Raw genomic sequence first — 12784 nt, forward strand, 5'->3', positions numbered from 1 at the left:
CTAGTTGGGAGTGCGTTAATTCAATTCGAGCATTGGGAGGTTTACTGTTAATATGGGATGAATTTGTTTTTAAATTGATAAATTGCTATAAAGGAGATAGGTGGTTATGTGTAGAAGGAATGATGACTAAAGATAATTTTTACTGCGTGATTTTTCTGGTATATGGACTGGATGTAAAAGATGAAAAACTTTTACTATGGGAGGAATTAAGTTATATTATACGGCTATGTCAAATTCCTTTTTGTTACATAGGGGATTTCAATGAAATTGTGCATTAGAGAAAAGAAAAGGGGCAACTAGCTTGTCAACATCTGCTGAAGACTTCAGAGCATGGATAAATGATATAGAGTTAGTGGACTTGACGCTTAATGATCGCAAGTATACATGGTTTAGAGGTCAGTCTTGAAGTCGTATTGATAGAAGCTTGGTTAGCTTGGAATGGTTAGATGCGTAGCTAGATACTCGACTTAGAGGAAGGTCGAGAGGTTTATCAGATCATTGCCCCCTTGATACTAGAAGATAGAAGAATAGTTCAGGGTCCAAGACCATTCAGCAGCCTAGACTCGTGGTTCACAGATGAAGGCTCCCTAAGGATGGTAAAGGAAGAATGGAAGGGTTTGGAAGATGTATAGTTTCTGGATAAGCTGAAGGCGTTGTCAAAAACCGCTGGGTAGATGGCACAAGCAGCACTTTGGGAATATACCTGAGAAGATAAAAAAGTTTGATGACGCGATCAAGAGAGTGGACGATATGGTTAGCAACGGGGTTTATGATGGTACAGTAGAAGCAAAAAGAAAGGCGCTAGTAAGATGATGTGATATATGGTATATGAGACAAGATATACACTGGAAACAAATGTCCAGATTTTGACATGCCAATGAGATGGACAGGAACACAAGATATTTCTACAATATCGCATCAGCAAGAAGAAGGAATAACCGGATTGAGTCTTTAGTGATTAATGGGAGATTGGTAAGGAATCATGCAAGAATTAAGGTCGCCACTAGTGATTTCTATAGGAAACTGTACCAACAGAAAGCTTCACCAAATATTAGCTTTCGAGACGGTCTAGTCAATCAGTTGGAGATGGAGGAAGCTCAAGCATTAGAGGTGTTACCGTCGGAGGAGGAAGTGGAGGATGCAGTATGGGATTGCGAATCATCTAAGGCACCGGGTAGTGATGGATATAACATGAACTTTATAAAAAAGTGCTGGGAGGAGATTGGAGTGGAATTTACTAAAGCTGTGATGACCTTCTTTGAGACGGCAAGGCTACCAGCAGATTTTAATGTTACTTGGATAGCGCTGGCACCGAAATTTGTGGGCACCAAAGAGATAAATGATATTACACCAATGAGAATGCTTGGATACATTTATAAGTTGATATCATAAGTGTTGACAAGAAGAATGAAGAGTGTAATGCCAGGCTTAGTTGGAAAATCACGGAGTGCTTTTGTCAAGGGCAAGAGGATACATGATGGAGCGTTAATAACATGTGAAACTATACAATGGCTAAAACTGAAGGGGAGGGCGTCAACAATCATCAAATTGGACTTCCAAAAAGACTATGACAGAGTCAAGTGGAACTCTGTTAATAATCTGCTAGAAAAGATGGGGTTCGGTAGAAGATGGAGGGCATGGAACTCCATGTTATTGTAATGATATATTCCACCATTACCACCTCCACTCGACAAAAATCTCATATGGCAACAAAACACATACCAAATATGGTTTGCAATTAAAAAAAACACAACCGAAAGGGTTCTTCAAGAGATTCAAGATCAGTGCCAGAAGATATAAGACAACAAAACATTACCTGAGTATAGTTAGAACGTATAGGCTCTAGTTCAGCAGTAGGTGGAGCTGGTTCAATTTCTACCAGAGATGAATAACCAAGATGGATGGCTGTCCATCGCAGGAATATTCTAAGGTCCTGTTTACTTATGCTACCAATAGAATTTATATCTGCTGCACTGCAATCATACTATAAAAGAGATAAACTTTAGTAACTGATGTGAAATGGACCACAAAAATGAGAAATAATAGCAAACAATTCAGAAAGTAATAATCAAAATCTGTGTAGACCTTTGTCAAGTAACCACGTAACCTTCATCCACATTTGAGCTCCCCAAGACAAGATAAAACCCTGGTTTGTTGTGAACCCACGACAATAGTGACGCAAACATGAAAGCGAGCACCATCCTTATTCTAGCTTGTATGTTTTGCAAGTTTAGATTCTCAACATTAGATCCACCATCTACTTGTAAAGGCATACAAAGAAATTATTTGACCGATAACAACATGAAAACATAAAAAATTAAACACATCAGATTTCCAAGCTTTTAGTCAGGATAAAAATGGTTAGATTCCCCACAATGAAACTAAGTTTCTGCCAGTTTGACCAGTCAGTAGCTAGGTCTTAATATCAATATGGAGATCTACATATGACTATTTATATTCGTAATACTTATTTATCTCAATATCAACATACTCTTGGATAGAAGTCCAAGTGTATGAAAAGACAAAGTTCTTGTACTTGCTAGCTATGATTAAAATAATGTCCATGCTTTATTTACCTTATAGCATGGTCTCTTTCCTGTAAGTGTTTGGAACAATGACAAAAACACAGATACAACTCCATCAATAGAAAGATCAAGGTGCCATGAACCAATTTCATCAGCCAACACCTTGACCCGTGACCCTGTCATGTCCAAACTACAAGGAAATTTCTTTTTTTAACATTATGATAACATGTGAAGGAAGTAGAAGTAGACTGATCTTTATGAACATTGACGAGGACCTATAAAAATAGCAGATATAAAAGTCAATTGTACAGGCAAAGATTGAAAAACAGAAGGACATTAAATTTATTACTTACTTGTTTTCAGATCCCATAAAAACAATATAGAATATTCGCTTGGCAAATTCTCTGCTATCAGTAGGATATTGTCCATCTTTGTAGTTTCCTATTCTTATTGCATTAGCTTTAACTTATTCATCTCCATTTGAAATTTCTACAGGCAGAAGTAAATCACTAATGAATGCCACATAAACTACAAGGTTTTGTTTATTCTACCTCTTTCACGTCTGAAAAATGCAAAAGAAAAAATAGATAGACATTCTGATTTTATTATTAGAAATTATTTCAGATTGGTTTCAATAAAAAAATTCAAAACACACAAAACTAAGAAAAAGTACAATATCGATGAAAGTCCAATTCCATAAGCAATTTAATAATCATCTAATTATGTATCACCTCTTAACCACCATTCCTTGAGATCCTTTTATTGGTGGTACTTAATAGAGGTTTGATTCGCGGTCAGTTGAATAGTATGCTTGTTCCTAAGGGTAAACCACAAAAAATGCACTCAAATTATTTTAGCACTAACAAAAATGTTTTTGAATTTCGTTATCAACAAAAATGCCCTCAAAATATTTAAAAACATGTCACAATTCCCACTCATGATCAAAGGCCTGTTCCGTTAATAGAAAAAATGTGACGTGGCTAACGGAGCAATCAACGTGGCAAGTGAGACTTTGACATTCTCCGTTTGTCACATCGTTCTTTTCCATTAACGTAGAATATTTTAGTTCATAGATGTGAATTTTTTGTCACATTTTTAAATAATTTGAGGATATTTTTGTCAATAAAATTTTAGAGACATTTTTGTCACCGATAAAATACTTTGGGTGCATTTTTGGTGGTTTACTCTTATTTCTAAATAAGCAGTATTTGTTTGTATGCACTACTAACATAGCTTATCTACATACTACCACAAGTTGGGTAGGTGATAGAAACTTGAAATTATATCAGAACCTTGTGACATTATCTAAAAGTTGCAACTCAAAATGGTAACAACGTGCATTACCTTTAGTGGAATGGAAAGACGATGTTTAAGATTAAAAGGTACACAAAGACTATATGGTACTTCCACTGAAGGAATATTAGTTTTACAGCTGGCTTGCTCTTGAAAGCTACTTATAGATCCTCTTAGGTTTGCCACCTACCAATAGAAAAAATGGAGTTATGGAACCAAATCTAATGTCAACAGTTGAGGATTAAAATGGCATTTCATGCATTATAAGTGGGAGGTCATGCAACAAATACCATGTCTAGATCCATTTTGCAACCACAACCTCAACATCCTTTAAAGAAAATTGTGACCCTTGTGCAATGAGATCACAATTGACCACAACACAAGCACAACCATCTGTTACGAGTAAATTTTAAGAAATGAACAAAAAGGCCACATAAGTAAAATCTCCAAAAGCTAGAAAAAAATCTAAAATATCAGTTAACATATCCATATATAAACTTGCATATATTTGAAGGTATTCATTCTCCAGAATATGCATTAGACACCAACTTCAAAGCATTATATCATTGTATTAAGAGAAACATATTCTACCATAGTAAACACGGTCACCATCACATCCTTGGTGATTGCTATACATGTATACTCCGTCACGAGTGTGAGTGGCATCTATAAATGCACGAAGACGAACATCAAACTTTCTAAGTTGGTGATGACTTCCACTGGCATTCATAAATACTTCAACCTCATTCAATGCAAGCTCAGAATGTGGGAGAGTTGGAATAAATAGCTCTTCACAAACTTCAGCCGAAATAGCTCTACAATTTTAAAATAAACATCGAATCAGAAGTTGGAATGACAATAAATAAATTAAGCATACACAAACACACAGTAGTTGGAACACACTAGTTCTTAACATGCATTTACACATTATCTAGAATTCATAAGTAAACACACTAAATAACCCTTAAAATAACTAAACTTATAAACACTTTAAAAATATAGCTTGTGATTATGCAACATACGTGTCGTTAAACTTCAGAAATCCATAACTAAAGGGAACCGATGTCTGACTTAATGCCTCAGCTATCTCGCCGGAAAGCTGAAAATGGGCAAGATGATCTCTCGGCTTCCACGCCGTGAACCATCGAAGTTCTCTATAATTGCTATCGTTCGCAAGCCACATCTTTGGGCGTATCATGAAAATCTTGCGATTCAAATAAAGAACCAGATAATTGTAGCGCTCAGAGTCCTTGATAATAGGCATTCCAATGTTACACAAAATTCATCCGTTAAATCATATAATAAGATATCTTTCACATATTCCCATCTGAAACCAAAACCACAGCATACTTCACAACGTAATCAAATCAATTTCCATCATTTTCTAATTGAAAATAAAGAAAAATAGAAAAAGGAACGAGTGAAGTTATTACGCATGTGTGACGGTGTCGAGTTTTAAGATGTGGTCTTCACAGCCATAGCCAGTAAGCTCAAGCTCAGGACTGAACCTAATAACGGCGCCGAATTTTTTAGCGATAGCGATGGAATCCTAGATTTGCTGAGTGTTTGAATCGAAGTCCATGGCCCAATGGTTGAGATTGCAAGTGGCAACCTTCAATAGCCTCATCCTCACGAACTTAGAATGGAAACCGAAAAAAAAGGTTTATTTGTAATGGAATGTAGCAAGTTGTTGTTATCGAATGTATGAATTTTGTTTATTCTATTCTCCTTAGATAAAGTGTACATGTTAATATTTAATTTGGCCAACTAAACTTACATATAAATTAGTCACAAAAAAAAAACTTATATATAAATCTTAATTTAGTCTTTTAAATTTTATTTGCATTAATTTAGGCTTTAAATTTTATAAATATGACTCGGTATTTATTTGAGTATCATTAAATTAATAAAAAAATTTAATAAAAAATATATTTTTTAATATTTTAATATTGACAAATTTCTAATAACAAAATAAAAGAACTAAAATATAAAAAAACTATTTTTTTAGAAGTTACAGTTTACATCTTTTTAAAAAATCTTTTTTTTTGTAAAAAAATATTTTTTGAATAATAAATACACAAAAAAATATTTTTATATTATTTTACCCAATTATAATTGATAGATAAAAATAATTTTTATATGAGATATTTAAACATTAATTTTTTAATTTTTTTAAAAAATCTATTAGAAAAAGAAAACTAAAAAAAATCTTTTCGTAAAAGTCAGGGTTCTGAAAATCTGTTCGAACCGGCCGGTCGAACCAATTGAACCGCAAACCGATAGAAATTCTGGTTCAGACTAATTACAAAATTGCGGGATTAGAAAACCGATTTTGAACCGCCAAACTGGCTAGGAATCGGTCGGTCAAAAAACGCCGTTGTTTGGCCTTTTCATCTAACTCGGCAACCCTATATCAATAACCCACTAACCCTTGCTCCAATGTTTTGAAAATCGGACTAGACCGGCCGGTTTGAGCGGTCTAACCATGAACTGGCAGCAATTACGGTCCGGTTTGCCCCCTGACCGGTTTAAAAGAAACGGCGTCGTTTTTGGCAAATTTGGCTTACTTCCACTCTTGGTTCCGAATCTCCGTCGTTTCTTTCTCCCTTTCCCCCTCCCTGTCTTTCATTCACAGAAACTCAGCCAAAAAACCCTAGCACTGTAAGCCTTCACCACCGCCGCAAGGAGTGGCATACTGCCGCCGTCCGGCCGTCTATCTAGCTTCCCTCGTGCTCCAAGTCTTCAACCCCTGTTCGCTGTCACCGATCGCAGTTGCTTCCTCGAGCTCGGCGTCCGTCGTCTTTGTCTGTTCAGCCGCGCTTCCGCCGCCGTTTGTTTGCCGTTCACGTTCGCGTCTTCGTTCGCGTTCTTCGCTGTTCAAGTTTGCTCGGCGTTCACCGTTCGCGTTCACTCGCCGATCACCGTTCGGGTTCGCATTCGCGTTCGTCTGGAAGCCACGTTGCTCTGCTTCAAACTCTGCGACCAACCCGCGCGCTCAACCTAGCCGTCGAACTGCTCTCTTTTGTAGCCGCCGTGAGTTCCCTAAACCCGCCACCAGACAATACCCTCACACAACACCAATACTCTGCTTCAAACTCTGCAACTTCTTATTTCTATTACAATAATTAATTATTTGATTTGGTAGTGGTTTAGATTTTTTTCATAGACTGAATTAAAGTATACAATAGTTATGTTCTCTTATCTATGACATTGATATTAAGCTTTGAAATCTCTTATTTTGTTTTAAGTTTACCGCACTCAACATGTTTGATGAAATGCTTTAACCATATTTCGGGTTGGTTTTATCATTTCTAGCTTTTAGAAACTTAGTAAGTTGATTGCATGTGAAATTAGAATAATTGGATCTTAGTAATTAGGAAATTTTAGCTGCGCAAATAGCATCTTTGTAGAAAACATATTAGCATGATGATTCCACTTGCATTAGTGTTCTTCTGGTAAATTTTTGGGCTGCTGTTGTTTTAATTTGCTAAATTGTTAGGTTTCTGCGATTTAATTTGTTGGATTTTCTATTTAGGTCTTCTTCTTGTTTATTTGCTAAATTGTTGTTGTGTAGTTATTGTTGCCTTTGAGATTCTTGCTGGATATTGGTGATCATTGATTTATTATATGCTTCATGTTTTCATTGTTTTCTTCTTCTGAAGGAAAAAAAAAATCTGTTTTCATTGTTTTGTTGATTGTTTGTTTTGTTTCAGAAATTAATTTTTTGTGATCAATGCTCAAACTCTAAATGTTGTTCTGCTGGTTTTGCTGTGTTTGTTTTGTTTCGGAAATCAATTTTTTGTGATCAATGCTCAAACTCTGAATGTTGTTCTGCTGTTTTTGTTTTGTCTCAGAAATCAAATTTTTGTGGTTAATGCTCATACTCTGAATGTTGTTCTGTTTTGTTTTAAGGCTGTGTTTGGAAGAGGTGATTGATTTCTGAGTGTTGTTTTGTTTTTGTTTTAAAGTTGATTCTGGTTTGCTACAAGCTTGAACATAGAATTGAAGAGAGAAACCCTTTATTATTTCATCATTGGCCTATTTTTGGCATTACATATCATTGTAGTTTGTTTATTCATAGAACTAGTTGTTTATGATCCCCTTTTGAAGTAAAAAAAATGCAGTAGAACAGTGTTTAGATCCAGTTGCTTTATTCATTGAATTTTTATAGAATCAGGTGTTTATTATAAAACGGTTTTTCTGGTTGAACCAGTTGAACCAATGAACCAGTGAACCAGTAACTAGAGCGGTTCGATGACCGGTCCGGTTTTCAGAACCTTGCTTGCTCCACACAAGGCACAACGGCGCAGCACTCCCTCTCCCTCCCTCACCTTCGAGCTCGTCCTTCCTCTCACCAACGGCGAGCTGTCTCCGTCACTTCCGTCCAACTGCTGGACTGCTCCCGCCGCCGTCGCAGGTTGGAGCCTCAAAGATTACAGTTGCCATCGTGCAGCTCTCCACCATCGTCGCCGGACTCGCCTCCTGTCTCCGTCGCGCACCTCTGTTCCACCGTCGCCGGCGTCAGTCGGTTGCACCTGTCAGTTCTGTCACTGATTCCCCCTCTGTTTTATACTTTTATGCTTCTAGCTTCAAGGTTTTTCTTAAACAGTAATTGTTGAATAATTAATTAATTATTGTTGAATAATCTGTAAACTTGTTACGGGTTGAATAATTGTTAATTAATCTGTGAATTTTGCTGCTGTTATTGGTTGAATAATTGTTAAATTTTGCTGCTGTTATTGGTTGAACTTTGTTGTAGGTTGCAGTGAAGCACAGTCGACAGGATCGCCTCCTGCCTCCGTCGTGAACTCTGTTCCACCGTCGCCGACGCCATCTCTGTTCCACCGGCCAACGCTACTCCCCTGGATCTGCTCTGCTCTGTTATGTTCTATACTTCTAGCTTTTAGGTATTATTTTATAACAATAATTGTTGAATAATCTGTGACGGTTGAATAATTATTAATTAATCTGTGAATAATTGCTGCTGTTACTGCCTGATTACCTAAGCCACTTGGGCAAATCTATTAGTTTATGCTATTACCACATATTCACACTGTATTCCCTCCCAGATCAGAAGCTCACCAACTTTTTTATGCCTTCGGTGATGAATTGCTTCTTTAGTTTTATGTTATCTTCTTCTACATGCCCGAGGCCTAGCTAGTCAAATGTTTGTGCAATATGACGTATTGTTTTCAATACCGATAACATATAAATAACTCTATGTAGGTAGATATGTTAAGTAATAATGTGTATTATACTATATTGTTGCTAACCATTCAATGCATTATTAATTTATTATTCAGATCAGACTCTTATTATTCATCCAAACAAGTTCTCGTATTAATAATTTACATCACAAAATATATATATATATATATATCCTAAACATTTCTCTTAACATTATTTCTTACACAATCATTATTAGTTTAATGTAAGTCCTCTTTTTTTCTTCATGTCCAGCTTGATCGGTCTCTCTCCACTTTATCATTAGAAAGAAAAAGTGGGTGAAGCAAAAGCAAAGATAATCTTTTCCTTATTTATTCATTTTTTTTTTATTTTTACCCTATCCTTTCAACTTTTAAAACTAATTCCATTGATGATTTTCATGCATTTTGAATACAATAGTTACTATACAATGTAGGTATACTACCTATCTCACCTCCTACATTGTTTATCTTGCCCCTTTTTTCCTTCTCTCTTTTGCATTTTCATGGTTTTGCAGTTGACTAATGTTGCTCATACACTTAAAATATTAGCCATACATTGCCCTATATTGAAAATATTTTATAGATCCCTAGGAAGGTATCCCTAGAAATCACTCTCTTCTATACGTATATGCCTTCGTTGTCTTGCTTTACTTAGTAACATGCCAAACTTTACATTCTCTATTGGGATTATATTCCTTCATTATAAATGCATTAATGTGGATAGTATATATACCACATTCCCTTATATTATCTAAGGCTATGATAGGTATATGAACTCGTGGGGTTCAACTATAAGACTTTAATTTAATTTGTTCTATGACAAACAAATCTACTCATGTGTAATCTAATTGCCCAACAAGTGCGCAATCATAGCCATTTTGAGGCACTGTCTCAGTATATATATAAATCTATTAATTTAGTTACATTTAAAAATTTATTATTAGTCAATATATTATTACATACACAGGTACTTAATGCTTATTTAACAGACGAATAAATTAACTACTCAACTAATCTAAATTTGATCAGGGCATACAATATATATGAAAATCCTTTAGAATCTTAAATTTACAAAATCGAAATTGCATAAAGACAGTTCCATCGAGTCCATTTTGTTGGATGTATGCAATTTGGAGTGATTAGCGGCTAAGAAGGAGAGTTTATATTTCGGATATGTTTGACATCCATTAATTAAACCATTTCCTTGTTAATATGTTCAATAAAATTTTATATAATCATATATTATTATACTAGTCCAAAATTTGATTCAACTATTCAATAACATAATTTTTTTACAGACATAAACATCTAATTGAATAATGATGTACACTCTTTTCAGTCTCCTATACTTTTAGGGCATAATAACTAGTCTGTTAAAGAATATTTATTGTGGTCATAACTCATAATATTATTGTGAAGTAAATGCTGCCAAAATAATGAATCCCATGATAAGGGGCAAGGGAATAGGGATGAGCACGGGTCAGTTTGGTTTGGGTTTATGATAAAATTAGAACCGAACCGATTAAAATGTAATTGGTTTGGTTTGGTTCGGATTTATATTTTTTTGTACATGTACTCGAACTAAACCAAACCGATTAAGAACGGATTGGTTCGGTTCGGGTAATTGGGTACCCGATGATTTTGAAATTCATAAAAAAAATCAAATTTTTATCTTAAAAATTCAACAAATACAATAAACATGTAACATCAATAGAAATAATCCAAATATGTTAAATACCAAATACATTAAAAACTAAACTCATTAAAATTCAAACATATTAATAATGAATAATCATTGTCTAATGAAAAAGTCATATATAGTTTTTTATTTTTTTTATTTAATTAATATATGATCGGGTTCGCGGTTAATTCGGATTCTGCACCCCAAAACCGATACCCGAATTAATTACTAACAAAAGCCATCAGTTTGGTTCGAATTAAACCCAATTATCCGTTAGTTTCAGAACTAATTTAATTGATTTAGTTCGAATTTGGACAGGTAATCGAGTACCCGTTACCATTCTCACCCCTACGAGGGAAAGATGGCAAAATGTGAATGAAGTTGTTAGCGCAGAGACATATGGGTCCAAAATGATATTGATTGGCACAAGATATGGTCATCAATTTCAAAATTATCTTTACATGATTTTATATAAGAAATTAATGAAATTATGGCTTAGTAATATTGATTCGTCATTCATCAGTCAACTTGGTCAATCTTTAACTTTATATCACACTCACTTGAGCAAAACATGAATGGAGCACTCATCATTATTGGCTGGTAAAATCTATGGTGAATTAAAAGGGTTTTATTCTTACATTTTGATCTATTATTCACATGGTCATATTGTACACTCAAGTTTAATTGTTTCAATTACAAAAAAGCAATTACTATTACTATTTTTTATATTTACATATATCATTCAGTACCATTTAATATGAAATTTGGAGTGTCTTCCTTTACTTCTATGCCTAACATTCATCTTTAATTTGGCTAGCATGTACTCTATTAAATACACAATAAGTTAATATTGACATAGGATTTTTAATAAACTATTATTTTTATTATTGTTATTATTATTATTTTGTGATACTAAGAGTTCTCTTATATATAGTTTTGACTTTTTTAACAAAAGAAAATTTACATTGAGAGAGGAAGACCATTATCCTCAATGTAAGGATTGAAAGCAAATTATAGAAATGTATGAAAAGAGAGTTGACCAGGTAAACCAACTTTGTTGACTAACACAAAGCTACTGTTACAAAACTAAATTCTCTTTCTTTTCTCCCTCTTTTCATTTTCTCTATGTTAAATATCTTCCTTTACTCTATTGAACTAATTAAGGTTAAAAGTAAAAACAAAATTATTAATGCTTTATCAAACTTTTCAAATGATAAATAATGCTAGATAGGAAAATATAATAAATGTGGACTCAGAATTTTTTCCATTTCATTTTTCACTTAACAAGATTAAATGGTATTTTAAATCCTTTTTTAGAAAATAGAAATAAAGAAGAAATAAAATAAGATGCGACTTCTATCATATAATTTATTGCATGATTATTGTTATTTTTATAAAAAAAATATATTATGTATTATCTTGCCTTCATCTCATTATTTGTAACACGTCAAGTGAAAAAAGAAATAAAATTATTAAGAAAATCAATTTTGTTAAATAAAAAATATTTGACAACCTTGATGATGACAAACATTTAATTGAGATATAATTGATTGAATACATTAATTATATATTTTAAGTGTTATAGGAAAGTCTTGATAGGTTCTGAGAGAGAATGGATGGTCGAAGAAAATAGAAATAACAGTGGCACAAGATAATGTTATATGGTTACAAAGGAGTATTGTGAAGAGGCACAAAGAAGGTGATCAATTTTCAGACACTACGCCAAAAGATTCATAGTGAATGACCATGCGTAATGTATGCAAGGGAATTGGGTGCAAACAAAGCAATGCTAACGTTTGACACATTAGCTAATGTGGAGGAAGCATACAAATTCAGAATGAACGATTTATTAAAATTGTTCTATATGGTATGGAGATGGGATGAGACTGAGAGGAGTGAAACTAGAAGAATACGGTTGGAATGCTATGGAGTACCTTTACATGCCTGGTCAACGGAGACTTTTACAAGGTTAGGAGATCAATGGGGTGAAGTGGTAAAGTGTGATACTTTAACAGAAACGTGTAGTTTGTTTAGTGTTGGTCGCTTCCTGATAGATACATGTATGTTCGATATGATTA

At 34.2% G+C, this 12784-nt stretch overlaps 2 protein-coding genes and 1 pseudogene across 2 annotated transcripts; 2 read left to right on the plus strand and 1 right to left on the minus strand.

Moving 5' to 3' along the window:
- The first annotated feature begins 882 nt into the window (after nucleotides 1-882).
- LOC130982786 (uncharacterized) lies at nucleotides 883-1392 on the plus strand. The gene has a single exon (XM_057906882.1). The coding sequence runs from the start codon at nucleotides 883-885 to the stop codon at nucleotides 1390-1392; it is 510 nt and encodes a 169-aa protein (XP_057762865.1).
- Nucleotides 1393-1738: 346 nt separating this feature from the next.
- LOC130982795 (glutamine-dependent NAD(+) synthetase-like) lies at nucleotides 1739-5445 on the minus strand (annotated as a pseudogene).
- Nucleotides 5446-6303: 858 nt separating this feature from the next.
- LOC130982803 (uncharacterized) lies at nucleotides 6304-9134 on the plus strand. Its single transcript, XM_057906905.1, has 4 exons — nucleotides 6304-6396; nucleotides 6540-6851; nucleotides 8093-8359; nucleotides 8578-9134. Exons 1-4 carry the CDS (start codon nucleotides 6304-6306, stop codon nucleotides 8623-8625), a joined length of 720 nt encoding a protein of 239 aa, XP_057762888.1. The 3' UTR covers nucleotides 8626-9134.
- Nucleotides 9135-12784: the final 3650 nt, after the last annotated feature.

Source organism: Arachis stenosperma, chromosome 1 (assembly GCF_014773155.1).
Source record: "Arachis stenosperma cultivar V10309 chromosome 1, arast.V10309.gnm1.PFL2, whole genome shotgun sequence".
NCBI classification, from domain to species: Eukaryota; Viridiplantae; Streptophyta; class Magnoliopsida; order Fabales; family Fabaceae; genus Arachis; species Arachis stenosperma.

Coding starts and splice junctions, on each gene's coding strand:
- LOC130982786 (XM_057906882.1), top strand. CDS start 883: ATGGACAGGAACACAAGATATTTCTACAATATCGCATCAGCAAGAAGA.
- LOC130982803 (XM_057906905.1), top strand. CDS start 6,304: ATGAACTGGCAGCAATTACGGTCCGGTTTGCCCCCTGACCGGTTTAAA. Junction 6,397..6,539: donor TTGGCTTACTTCCACTCTTG/GTTCCGAATCTC, acceptor CCGTCTATCTAG/CTTCCCTCGTGCTCCAAGTC. Junction 6,852..8,092: donor TGCTCTCTTTTGTAGCCGCC/GTGAGTTCCCTA, acceptor TCCGGTTTTCAG/AACCTTGCTTGCTCCACACA.